Genomic DNA, 14587 nt, shown 5'->3' on the forward strand with positions numbered 1-14587 from the left:
AGTGAGGCCGACAGCGTGCTCAGATCAATACTCTGTCCTCATGATCCTGGAAATGGAGGGGAGTGTAAAGCCTCCCATCGTTCATCTGCTTTAACATATAGCACCCATGTTTGACTTTCCTTACATGCCAAAGCAATAGGAAGAGGATTGTAAGGATATCCAAGCCGTTTCCTACTAAATTATTAAGGTCAAAAAGCTTGTGTTAAATAAGTTTTGTTTTTCTGAGGATAGAAATGAAGAAGGATTTACTACGTTTAGAGCATGTGGTTAAGAAAATGTTGAATTAATTTACAAAATATCTGTATATCACAAGCACTTGATGCTACAACAGCTGAGAAATGACAAGAGTTAACAGCTGAGCAGCTGTGTGTGGCTGTAGATGGTAGTTCTAACCTCAGTCCTGATCAGTGCAAAAGTCTTGAGCCACCTCTCACTTCTTTATACATTATACTTTATACAAGTTCTTTCAGTGTTTTCTTTTCTTTATCGCACTTTGAGACAGATCAGTTTCAAATAAACAACCAGTAGTTTGAGGAGGCATCCTCGGTGGTTGGGCAAACAGATAATTCTTCATTGTATAGTGTAGTATGATATGACCCAGTCTTGTTGCAGTAAACAAAAGCTGATCAAATAGTTAGTCTGTGGAAACAAAATAATTATTGATCTTATGGATTCAAAGGAAAAAGAATTTAGTAGTGCTGCCACGTTTAAAGCATTAGTCAGGAGGCAGCACTGTGCTTAAACTGGACACTTAAATAAAGACAAGGTCTACTGAAACATAGGTTTACACAGATTTATGAGTTTTGTATGTACAGTTACACTTCTGTTGCATAAAAGCTTTTTTTTTTGTCAGGCTGTCAGAATTTTCCACAACGACACACAAAATGCTGCATCACTCTCAGTGCTTATGCAACTGACTGGAAACAAAACAACAGAAACAATTCCAGCAGAGAAAACAACAAGATAAAGGGATGAAGGAAATGACAGATGTTTAGACCAATTCATTTTAATGAGATGCTAATCTGCCTTGCTGAGTACAGTTATGGAGAGAAGTGCCACCATGGGTCTCTGCAGTGGGTCTAATCTCACGATAAACCAAATGACAAATGCATCCATCTGTAGCGCCCTTTATATCATTTACCACCCACTTCAGAGAAAGACCAAACACTAAGACACTAAAAGTATAAAAGAAAGGAAAAGTATGTATAATTCATGAGCTTCCTTCAAGTGTTGCAAGAATCTTAAATGATGTAAGACGAGACTGATTCTATGGAAATAACAGTACCCCTCTCTCCAACCATTGCAACCCCGAAAGAGAGCTTACATTTACAAAGTGCATCCCCATCTGATTGCAGGTCAGATACACCCTGGTATTAAGATATTTTAATACACCCACTGCCTTTGAAGACGGAAAGTCTGAGTCTGAGCTAAATCAGTTAGCGTGGATGAGCAGAGAGACAGGGAGTGGGAGGGTAATGTTAAGTAGGTTATGTCAGTTCAGCGTTGAGAGTAGGGCTGGTGGGGGTGGACGGGGAACGCCATCATCTAATGCTGATCTGTTGGCTGCATTTTATGGGACTGGTGCTTTTTGCACTTCAGTGAAAATGACCCAGGAAGTTGCTCTGACAGTGCATTTCATAAATGGAGAAGCGTTGAAGTAAATGTGTTTTATCTTTTAGCTGGACTCTGCTGGTGGTGGGGGGGGTGGAGGCAACACTTCATGTCGCGACCTAAAGAAACTCAAGAACATCTAAGAAACAAAGTCACTGGCATCAGTATGGAAAGAGTTACAAAGCTATTGCTCTGGGACTCCAGATGATAAACATAACCACTATATAGTCACCCACTGGTTTCTGAAGCTTCAGCATTATCACTTTTGCTTTCTTTTTTGAGACAAAAGTAACCATATTTGGACATGTTTGGTGTTTTTTTTTGGTGATTTGGTTTTGTAGTTTATTCATCAATCGAGTATAATCGAGTAGGTCTCTGCTTAAGAATAGAAAGGTAGTAATCTCATTAAGCTGCCAAAGAAAGGCTATCAACAAAAGAGCACCACTATCTGTCCTAGGCAAGATATTCTTTAACAGAAAGAGCTGACTGATTGTTACCTCTGGGACCACTCTGCTAGTTTTTGCAAGACAGGGTCCTCCACTAACCACGCAGGAAAACTGTTCCCTCTACACATCAGCATTATAACCATGAGAAAGCAGCCAGGCCTACAAAGGGATGACATACAGAGTACTCCAAGGACAACGAATCAAAAGTTCTTTTCAGGAATGGAAAAGAGACACACATGTTGTCTCCTTTCCTGTTCTGCTACCATGTCGAAGCTATGGCAGTAGGTACAAGGCTATACCTGGAGAATCCCAGTTCTTGTCTAAGACAGTGGTCCAAGGAGAGCTTTTGCTGATGACCTGTCTCAGGTAAGGCTAAATAAAACTATGCGATGCTAAAGCACAGCATTACAGCATCATCAAATAAACTTCTAATGAAATTTATGTTTGGTCAATTTCTTTGTTGTAACAATGCTTCTTCACAATAAATCTTATACCAGTGGAAAGCCTGTTTATTTCCTCTTAAATAGTGCCAGGCTTGTAAGGAAAATGCTTTAAATGAATAAGGTCCTCAGCAGCATGAGAAAGAACCATGCACGGCTCCAACAGCCTGCCATGTCTTGCTCTGGCTTGGTTACACACCGCTATCCCATTCTTCAACCAGCATTTCTCTCTTATGACAAAAGCTCTTAAAGTACCAGTGTTTCTTGTCTCTTCGAACCTCAATCTTCCAATCAAATGAACAACACCAAGCAAGAGTCAATAGCAGAATGAGCTGTTTGGCACCAGAACACAAGATTTGGGAGATTTTTCATGGGTATAACCCACATACTCAATTGCGCTGCTCAACCCATGAATGCTTGGAGCGCTCAGAAAAAGTAGAAAAGCACTATTTACCATTTAGGTATAAGATTTATTGCCATTGTTACAACAAAGAAAAAAATGACCAAAAGCAAATGTCCTACTTTTTGTAATACATTTTTTTAACCACTGGCTAGGTTTTGTGCATAATAGATCAGACAATGATCTACATATGACAATGATAAGCTGACTCTATGTTTACTGCATCACAATCAATTTGACACGTCTATTAAGCTGATGCAAGTAAACCAAAGAGATGAACAGAAAGGAAACACATGAACAGGTTGGAATAGATATGTACAGTTACCCATGTTATCCAGCCTAGCCTTGTCCTCCTACCGCTCCTGTTAGGGTGACTGGGAGACAGTAGCCCCAGCTGGAGACACATGCCATCCATCACACACATACACAAACAAACACAATGTCTTCTCTCTCTGCTGCATCTGACAGTTTCTGACTGGCGACAGTAAACAAGCTCAGACGATTCACTCTGTAATGCTATCCCGGCTCTCCATGTCCTTTCTTCTCGTCTCCAATTATTTTCCTTCTTCTTCTTGTGATGTGGGAGGCTCCAGCCGCATTAGCACTTGTCTCCAAATACCTGAATGACTTACCTGAACTGGACAGGATTTCTGCTCTCTCTACTTGTTCCCTCCCTTCCTGTCTTTTTTCTGTGGTGGTTATTTTTATTCCTTTGTCCTCAGGAAGCAAGTACAGATCAGGTTCTAGGGCCATCAGCATTTCCAGGGTCCCACAGCAGCAGAATGGGAAGGGAAACATGGAAATCCAATCACCCTGTCGGGCACCCTCTTGATGACAGCAACTGACTGATACAGGCCTTAGGACAATGCTGTGTGATACACTGATGAATAATAGGATTGTTAAAAACACTGCATTTCTACATAATTACTGCTTATACAGTGTTCACGCACTATTTGACAGCATGAGATTTACACCTTGAAAAGTCACTTAGTGCACAGATCTGAAGAAGCTTGAACAGATGTGCCTTTCTTACAGCAAATATCAAATACGAGGTGAGGTTCCTCTGCTAAAAAGGCAGTTTGTAAGAGTTAGCAACATTAAGAGATGCATTTTAACCACAGGTTGAGTCATTTGGTCTGCAAGTATTTCTTCTTGCCTACAGTATTTTTGGAGCATCCTAAAGTGGATGTATGGACAGCAATCAACAAATAAATGAAGCTCAATAAAGGTTACAAACTCAAATAGTTTGAAGGACTCTCTTTCAACTATCATTTCAAACATTTTGTTCATAATGGGAAAATACTTTTGGCAGTAATATGAGAATGTTATAACCTTCAAGTTGTAAAGTATGAGCTGTGTCGGCTTGCTTCCAGCCCTCGACAGTGACACTGTCTCCCCTCTCCCATTTAAGAGGCTTGGTTAGCATTAGCTTCATGGTAAATAAGCTTCAGGAACTAGACAACGACAGCTTTCAAATTAAGTCTCCTACGTGCATTTTGGCCTCACTGTTCTTCTGTCAAACAATTTCCAGTTGGATAGGTGAAAACTTCATGTAAAGGAGTAATTTGAGTTTAACCCTAGCCCTTGCCTTTAACCCTAAAAAGCTCAACTGGTGGACACTGCAAGGCTAAAATCTGTCTTTAATAATTACTGTGTTGCTTGTCTATAACACCCTTCTATCACCATGACCTTCCCATGACACTAAAGTCTGGGTACTGCGATAAGGTCTATACCAATAAGCATCTCTCCGTATTTGCTAAGTGTTAAAGGGACAAATCAACTCCGTGCTGTTTAACCTCTGTTTGGGGTTTAACTGTAAAAGCAGTCTGTTTAAGACATGTCAGATGCAAGTGTACTCAGCGGATCAAGTTCATTCAGCATAGGTGCAACTGCAGCTAACTTATTTTAAGAGCAGCTTGTCTCTTCTCTTAAAACTTGAATGACTGACCTAACCGATGGAAGTAAGCGCTAATGAATAAACCGAACTGTCATTCCCAGCGAGCCACGAGACACTGAGTGAGAATCTCCACAAAGCTGCATGGGTCACAATAAGGAGATAAAGTGATGAGAGACTCACAGGCGCTGAGCCCTTCTTGATGATTACACTGGGTGTGGTTGCCCTCAGTGCCCCAGTGACACCATGGTAGTACCTGAAGCAGACCTGGGTCTCAGCTGTGGAGAAAAAAATGGGATTAATGATGATGGGGAAAAAACACAATGCATAAAATACAATACAAGATATATGAATAGAATCTGGTAGTGATGGTTGCTGCAGAAGGATTTAAAAACATCTTTAATTCCGATCAGAGAGACGATCTAACAGGTGTTTTTAAATGAATCACACAATTACATTCAATTTCCAGTTGTACATGGTCATTTATTGGAGATAACTATAACATCTTGCAGCAGAGGGTTGTAGATTTTGGCTCAGCTTCAGGAGAAGAGATGGGGAGCACATGTGCTCCCAGTCTAATCAATTTTCCCTTTAAAGTAGGGGTGTCCAACTCCAGGCCTCTAAAACCTACAGGACACCGGTCTCGAGGCCTGGAGTTGGACACCCCTGCTTTAAGTAGTGAGCTGGACCCAGCTGACACACGCAGAATCTCTGAGTGAAGTTTTCCTGAACTGGGGTTTGAGAATTCGTGTGCTTTGCCTTGCCAGGTAAGCTCCAGAAGAACACAGACTTTAGATTTCTGTAGTGTAGGCCTGTGCAAAGTGGTAAAGTAAACTCTGCTGGTCAGCCTGGTCCCTGCTTGGATCTGTGCCGAAGTGAACCCAGAGGCAGCCTCTGATTATGAAAAAAGAGATTTGGTTTGGATGTACGTGTATAAAACTAAACATTTATCTGTTTAAATTAGTTTATTTGTTAACTATTCAGTGACAGCAGTGACAAATCACTTGCTGGCTACTGAGAAACAAGAGAAGGACAGGGCTTGGGTTGTATGTGTGTGCGTTTGGGGGACACACACAAGCAGATTAAGGTCATACTAAAGCTCCATGTTTTTCTGCTCTGTCTCAAACATACTCGATGCTCTGACAAGGAAAAGGGAGCAGCAAGACCGCATGCAAGCTTAGTTCATGTTAACTATTCCAGTCGTTTGGCTTCTGAGTGACGTGTGGGAGAGAAAGTATTCGCAAATGGCTAGAATCTGGAAAATGCACTTAAAATAATTAAAGTAAACATATGCTGTGGCTCTGTAATTGTCTGTAACACATACTATCATTAGGTTCTTATGGCTCGTACATTAATAGAAAAGCAGGACTTTACTGTTGTTGATGTTGTTGCTTTTGAGCCAGTTGGTATCCAGCTGCAAACAGGGGATCATTTTCCACATGAATTATTCAGACTACCATCACCATTTCTCTAATGACTGCTTGTTTCTAAAAATACAGAACATGGTGAAAAAAGCAGACTCCAAAGAAACCATTACTTACTGGTGTTCATTTTGTGCAACCAACAATTCAAACCTCAGTGTTTTTAGAAATACAGTAAAATGATAAAAATTACTGAGTGACAAAATCCTTAAATTCTCATTTACAGTTTACCATTTTATGTAATTACCAAATCCCTGCATGCATTGCAACCTTCATATTACGAAACCAGTTAAAGTGGTCAGCATAAGTGGACACTGTAAGTCTCAGCTTCTGACTGGAGAAGATTTTCAGGGTGACTGAGAGTACTGCTGCTTTTAGGACACGACGTAAAACCTTTTCTCCCGACTCCTTATCAGAGGCTGAGTCCCAGCTTTTTGTGTTATTCTGTATTGTTGATGTCTTATGAGATAATGTTTAGTTCTAGTATTATTATTAGTTTGTCTTGGTCGAGTTTTAGTCTGGTTTATGTTTTTTCTATGCTTCCCCGTCAATGTAGCGTTCCCTTGTGTCCCTCTCTCGCTCCCTCGGTCTCTTGTGTCAAGCTTGCTTGTCCCAGTTCATGTTTTTCCGTGTTTCCTGTTTCATTTTGAACGTCTCTTGTTTCTATGTTCACGGTGCTTAGTTTTACTTTCCCCCTCATGTCCACTTCCCTTATTACCCTTCTGTGTATTTAAGTCCTCCTTCTGTTCTTTGCCGGGTCCTCTGTTGTTGTCATGTCAAGTCTCGTCAGGTTTTTTGCTACTGCTCATGCTCATGTTGATTGATTGATTGAATCTTTATTTTGAACATGTTGAAAAAGTACAACAACATAGAATTAAAAAGAGACAAACAAACAAAGCAAAGCAAAAGGAAAACGAGCAAACACAACTACAAATAGAATAGAATAGAATTCAACTTTATTGTCATTGCACATGCACAGGTACAGGGCAACGAAATGCAATTTGCATCCATCCAGAAGTGCTTTAGTGATATAGATATATTACAATATATATTATCAATAATATAGATATGTGAGTATATTACAGAAATGGGTCTATTATGGTATGTTATAATGTACACGGTATGAAGTATGTTGTGAATATTCTATAACTATAAGTATGTACAGGCTGTAGTGAGTACAAGCTATGTACAGGATATGAACAGGATATAAATATGAAAAACTATACAGAATATGAAATAAATAACTTTACAGAATCTGAGATATACAGTTATACAGAAATGTGAACTATGCAAGTTGCAAACAGTTGTAGGATTAAAGATTATTGAATGTACAGAATGATTATTTACACAGAGCTATACAGTAGTGCAGTTAAGATAAGTGAGGGTGTAGATAGTTTCTACAGAGGCTATATAAAGTGCTGGTGGTTGTGAGTGGTGGTTCAGTCCATGTTATTATTGTGTGTTTGAGGGTACAGTTGTCCATTGTGGGTGTGTGTATGTTCAGTCCATGAGTTTAACGTGGGTCAGATGTCAGGAGGCAGAGTTCAGGAGTCTGACAGCTGTGGGGAAGAAGCTGTTCCGGTACCTGGTGGTCTTAGTCCGGAGGTTCCTGTGACGCCTCCCAGAGGGCAGGAGGGTGAAGAGTCCATGTGATGGGTGACTGGGGTCTTTGATGATTTTCCCAGCCCTTTTCAGACACCGCTTCCTGTAGATGTCTTTTATGGCAGGAAGTGGTGCTCCGGCGATGCGCTGGGCAGTTTTCACGACCCTCTGCAACGCCTTCCGGTCCGAGGCAGAGCAGTTCCCGTACCAGACTGTTATACAGTTGGTCAGGATGCTCTCGATGGTGCAACGATAGAAGTTCACCAGGATGTCTGAGGACAGGTGGTTCTTCCTCAGAGTCCTCAAGAAGAAGAGGCGCTGGTGAGCCTTCTTGACCAGCTTGGAGCATTTGGTCGTCCAGGTGAGATCCTCGGAGATGTGGACTCCCAGGAACTTGAAGCTGCTCACACGCTCCACAGCCGTCCCCTTAATGTGGATGGGTGGATGTGGGTCAGCATTCCTCCTGTAGTCCACGATGAGCTATATATAAGTTTCATGTTCAAAAAGGAGCAGGAAGAAGCATAAGCTTATTTAATCCCACCCCTTTTCCACTATCTAGTAATCAATAGACTACAGAAATACCTCCTTGCAATTACGTTATATGTTACGTGTATTTTTATTTATTTATTTTATACATATATCTTTCTATCTATCCATACATACATATATACAAATACACATATATACATATTTTCAATAACCCCAGTAACACCTCAAAGGATACACAACCTACAGATATATATACCCATACCAACATGCCCGTGCACCTGCACACACATGAAAGTATTGGACAAGGACACCCTATCAAATCTCTACCTCGTTTCTGTGCCCTGCAAAACCCAAATCCTTAAACGGCTTTTTAAACTGCGCCATGCTTGGACATTGCTTCATATCTTTACTTAGTCAGCTTCACTCCACACACAGAGATGCAAAAACTTTTTAATGTTGTACGGATACGAGGATGTTTTAAATTTAATTCCTCCCTCAAATTGTAGTGGATTTGTATGATCTCTGTTTTATGGATTATCCTTATGGCCCTTTTTTGTAATATAAACATTGATGTTAGCAAACATTTGTAAGTATTGCCCCAAACCTCTGCACACTAATGCAAATACGGTGCAATCAGCGAACAATAGAGACTGTGGAGTGATTTGTGGTCCAGAATGTGTGTTACTTTACTCAAGATTGAAACACTTCTTGAAATTTTGTTATGTATACGATTTATATGAGACTTCGAGTTTAATTTATCATCTATAATCACACCAAGAAACGTATGTTCAAGTACTCTTTCAATTTCCACATGATCTATATGAATCTGCACCTGTGCACTTCTAAGGGAATTCCCAAAAAAGATTATTTTAGTTTTACTTAGATTTAGCGATAGTTTGTTCCTGTTAAACCATTTTTTCATTTCTGAAGTAATTGTATCCAGCAGCTCCTTTAGATTCCCCCCAGAACAAATTTTTTTTATTTCATCTGCACATAATACTAATTTTAATATATCAGATGCCTTACAAATATCATTTATATAAATAATAAATCATTTTGGACCCAGTACAGAGCCTTGTGGAACACCACAAGCAATGTCTAAGCATGATGAGGAATGGACACCCAGCTTCACAAATTGCTTCCTGTCACTTAAATCATTTTTCACCCAGTGCAGTACAACCCCCCTTATCCCAAACCGTTCCATGTTCATGTTTCACATCTAGGTTCTTGCTCATTTTGTTGTCACAGTTTTCATTGTTAATCTTAGTTTATTCCAGTGGAGGTTTCAGTTTAGGTTTTCCCTTGTTTGGCCTTGTTGCCTCTTTATGTTATCAGCCACAATAAAGGCTCACTTTTTATTAAACCTTAGTTCATTTCTCCTGTGTCTGCTTTTGGGTCCGTTTCATAAATACACCAGCGTTCCTCGCCATGACACTCCTGACATTAGAGACAGTTTTACTGATGACTTCTATTGATGTTAGGCCAATCAGAAATCCATCTTTGATTGAACCCCAAGTAACTTGGGTTCTTGTCACCTGAAACATGCATTCTGACAATTCTGAAACTGGGAAAAACTTACAAATGACTGCAATGTCTTACTTTCAGCCCATCTTTCTATACTGTAGTACCTATGTTAATGGCTAGTTAAAGCATGGTAGTTCTATGAAAGCTGAAATGTTGAAAAAAACATTCAGGTAATGAATGAACTAATGAACACACTGGAACAATTAGAATAATGTTATTCATTCTGAAGATGTCTGAGATCATTATTTCATCCCACTTCACACTGTCAAAATTAAATATTTAGGTATCATCCAGCAACACACTCAGACAGAAACTGGTTCACCCGAAAGACAAAACTCCTAAACTTAACTTAACTGTGGTGTATGCTGAGAGACCAAACAGCCACTTCACAAGCGCATGGCACAACATAGAAGAGCCACCTCCACAGGACAAGACTCAGCATCCATCTTCATCTTAAGGATAAAGGACACTCTTTCGAGGATGCCAATGTTCACATTTTGGACAGAGAGGACAGATGGTTTGAAAGAGGAGTGAAAGAAGCATCTATGTCCACTGTGAGCGACCATCTTTGAACAGAGGCGGTGGTTGACGACACCAACTCTCTGCCATCTATAATCCAGTTTTGAGATCCCTTCCCAGACACCTTAACGCCCACTCACATCCTGGGCCATCTGACCTCAGGAAATCACATGATAGGGTGGGGCCAGGTTTCACAATGAGCTCACCCGAAACCCTGGCTGATTGGGACCCACACCCGCTTTCACACCTTGGCTCATGTGATTAGGTAGAGGATCATCAGGGGGTCCTTTGTCCCTCTTTGGGGGGAAACCAAATCTGGGACTCTCCACCATTTGCCCCTTAGAACTGAAGAAGCTTCTCGGATGAGAGGTGAAACGTCTTCAAGCAACTCAAAGAAGTCCAGACGCTTTTCTTTCCAAGCTCCTTAGACTACGATGACCTGGATGACTGAGAACCTTCACAGACCTTTAGGTATCAATATTTCTCCCAGACTGTCACAGCTTGTTAACCCTAATTACACCCCTCTGGTAAAAATGCTATTCAATTCAAATCACTTTTACTTGTATCACATCAAAATCCCAACAACAGTGGCCTCAAGACAAATATCTGTGGCGTAAGAGTAGACTAGTAGTCAAGACCGCCAAGACCAAGACAATACCAAGACCAGAGGGTATCGAGACCAGGACAAAACCAAGACCAAGAAAGACCGAGTTAAGACCAAGACAAAGTCGAGACGAGACCAAGACAAAGACCAAGACAAAGACCAAGACAAAGACAAAAAAGTCTTTAAACTGCAGCCAGATGCTGCTTCGTTTACGGGTGTCAGGCATATTTATGTGTTTTTGCGACGCACTTGCACAGCCCTCCTCACCGCTGTCTACTGTCTCACTCACTCACTGAGAGGACAGACGCACGCTCCACTTGACTGTTGTGTCTCTCACCCTCTCTGTTTTTCACATTATCCTATATCCTCGCATGTGATTGGACACAATATGGAGAATTGGAGCATAGCTGAGCCACTGTGTGAGAGCTGAGCAGCAAAAGGAAATTAAGTGAGGAGCGGCTCTCGCTCAATGGGAGTCGACTCTTCTGATTCACTACAAAGCACTCTCTAAGCACGGCTCTTAGAGCTGATGCTCTTGTGCATGACACATTATCGAACGTTACATTGTGTGTCATGGATACTGTTGACTCCAAATCTCCCGACCACTATGTCGATCTGAGACAGCAAGACCGAAACAGCGAGACCAAGACAAGACCAAGACCAAAGTCCGTCGAGACCAAGAGAAGACCAAGACCATGTAAAAGTAGTCTCGAGACATCCAACTCTACTTAAGAGGCGGAACACGTCGTCTACCAATCGAAGGTCGGTGCCCCCCCCCACCTCCTCTAGTATGCATGTCAAATTATCCTCGGGCAACATACTGAACACACTGTGTGACTGGGTGAATGAGGCTTATAGTAAAAAGTACTCTGAGTGCTCAGAGTAGGAACATATCAGTCCTTTTACCATAACAAATAACTGCGTACATACAGAAAACAATGAAAAACCGAAGACAAATTGATGATTGCATCCTTGCTTAAGAAAAACACTTCACAACATCCATCCAAGTGAAAAACACTCTCAAAGAGGTCGTTTTGTGTAGGTTCTCAGTAATCCAAGTCATGGTAGTCTTAAGCGCTTGAAAAGAAGGTGAATGCACTTCTGTGTGTTTTCTAAAGACATTTCAACTTTCATCCAAGCAGCTTCTTCAGGTCTAAAACCAAAAGAGTCCCAGGTATGTAAACCGTAGTGTGGGTTGTCCCTTAGGAGGTGGTCACTGACCCACATTCACAGCAAGAGTAAAAGATGGCCTCTTTCGCTCCTCTTGCAAACCGTCTGTCTTCTGTGAACACTGGCATCCTCGAAAGAGTGAGCCTTGTCTTTTACCTCGATAAGGGTTAGTCGAGCGTTTAGAACAAGGTTACACTCAAGAGCAAGAATGCCAGATTAGAAAATACCTAAAAGAGTAAGCAGCAACTCAAAGCTGTTTGCATTTAGCAGACGCTCTGCAGAGCGCTCAAAGGAGAAAAAGAAGCATTTAATATACATGGGTCTCTGATCAACAGCAAGCAGGGCAGATACTCTGACTTCCTAACTGTACTTTCTTACTTGAAAAGCTGGCGTTATTAGCAAAAACAAAATAACTGTACACAGCAGTTATAGCTGTGCTGTGATTCTGTTTATATTTATGTGTAAAATGATAACTCTGGGAAAAAGTTAAAAGCAACAAAAGGTCTCTTACTGTTCAGTCAAACTGTGCACAGCTGCTCTCTGTCACTCTGATAAGCCTTGCTGAAAATGAACACAACAGAGAGAGCGGGGGGCTTTTCCTATGTTAGGAAAGCAGCACTTTGTTGCAAAGTGTAAAGATACTGTCTACAGACTTTCTCCATCGCCATCCACTACACTGATATGAAAAGGCTAAACTCTAAAAGCTGGCAACACTGAACACCACAGTAATTAAATGTCTGAGTACAGCCCTAATATTAAATCAAAACATTCGTTTGTTTTGTCTTGGGTTTTTTATGTCTAAACTAAGCAGTTTTTATATGTTTTTATATGCCATTTTTCATATATATTTATATGAAAAATGGCTAACAGGAAGATAAACTACTGGTTATATCAGCTAACATGTTGGCTGTAGCTTAAGGGGCAAAAGCTTGGCTAATGCTGTAGGAGTTAAAACCCTGGCATACAAAGAAATGTGTTAGTACCAGTCGCACTCTATCTATCTATCTATCTATCTATCTATCTATCTATCTATCTATCTATCTATCTATCTATCTATCTATCTATCTATCTATCTATCTATCTATCTATCTATCTATCTATCTATCTATCTATCTATCTATCTATCTATCTATCTATCTATCTATCTATCTATCTACATGTAAACTATGTAGTTTGTATTCAATTAGCTGTTTTGGAGGCTTCTCCATGCTGACGAGAATACATTTCAGAGTAAGTTGAACAGATGTCTCAGAGATTAACGTAGCATCTTCAGTCATATGAAGGTGAAGTCACAGGAAAAATTGACTTCTACTTCCTGTGTAATAGAGGTTAGTGGGAGTGGAAACACCTACATGACTTCATGGTGATATGGGTATTCTGTGTTATTTGTATCTCTCTTACTCCTACGCACAATTCCCACATTCCTAAACAGAGTCACTGTACGCCATTTATGAATGTCTGCCTGCGTTTGCTCTCTCGCTGTCATGCTCGCTCTGTCTCCATCTCTCCCTCACTCTGATGATGGGACTTGTGGCTGGTGTCTCTGTAATACCATTACAGTACTAAGTGCCTCACAGGCTCAGTGCACTCTGTCCTTTGTTCATTTAGACTTTATATTTCAAAAGACCTCAATCCGATATCTCCACATTATTTTAAAAACACAATCACAATGCAGTCCAATCGAATGGGCCAGGTTGGTTCATGGCCTTCTTCCTCGTTTGTTTGTTTTAGCCGGTGCTAAGATTGTCAAACGAAAAAAACAAATAAACAATAACAACATGATATTATTCAATACTAAAAATCTATTCTGAATTATATATAGAAACTCATTTACAATAGTATCAATACCATTTCAATACCAACTGCACTATCTTTGTCTTCTCCAGCTGACAGTTGAGAACGGCAACGTTAATGTGCTACACTGAGCTACACTTTAGGAGGAATTTCAGAGGTCGGTAAATCTCTCCTTTCAAAAACAATGACGTATTAAACAGTTATTATAAATGTTAACCTGGCCAGCAAACGCATTAACATTAGCCATTCAACTATTAGGAACTACCCGATATTAGCCATCTGTTTTCATTAAGGTAGAGGCTAGCAGACTGTGGTTAGAGGAATCATTATCCCTGGATGAATGGGTTTTGGATGGAGTGGATTATGGACCCATGGAGAACCAGGCTGGTTGCAGACTGTACAGCACAGCAGGTGAACTGAGTGTGGAGAACTAAACTGAGCAAGTAAAGAGTTAAATCCAGAGTGGGACAGGCAAAATTCAGTACTGGCGAGCAGAGCTGAGGATGTAAGCATTTGGAGACGGACGGAGCAGGGTGAATGATGGATGAGAGATGGATGAGAGGCTACAGTTAGATGTGCACAGGATGATTGTGGTGGGAAGTGGTTGGTGGCTCAGCTGCAGGGGAGGGGGTGGAGGAGAGGGTTTAGGGTGTGGTTTCAGGGGAGGCTGGTC

General features: G+C 40.8%; 1 protein-coding gene across 2 annotated transcripts in view; it reads right to left on the minus strand.

The window, feature by feature from the left end:
• hecw1a (HECT, C2 and WW domain containing E3 ubiquitin protein ligase 1a) overlaps nt 1-14587 on the minus strand; it is a 97758-nt gene that overhangs the window by 60961 nt on the left and 22210 nt on the right. For both annotated transcript variants that reach the window (XM_080864539.1, XM_080864540.1), the window contains one exon: nt 4975-5069. In XM_080864539.1, the coding sequence (XP_080720665.1) occupies nt 4975-5069 (95 nt within the window). The remainder of the gene's footprint in view (nt 1-4974; nt 5070-14587) is intronic.

This window comes from Rhamphochromis sp. 'chilingali', assembly GCF_963969265.1.
Source record: "Rhamphochromis sp. 'chilingali' genome assembly, chromosome: 18".
Taxonomy (NCBI): Eukaryota; Metazoa; Chordata; class Actinopteri; order Cichliformes; family Cichlidae; genus Rhamphochromis; species Rhamphochromis sp. 'chilingali'.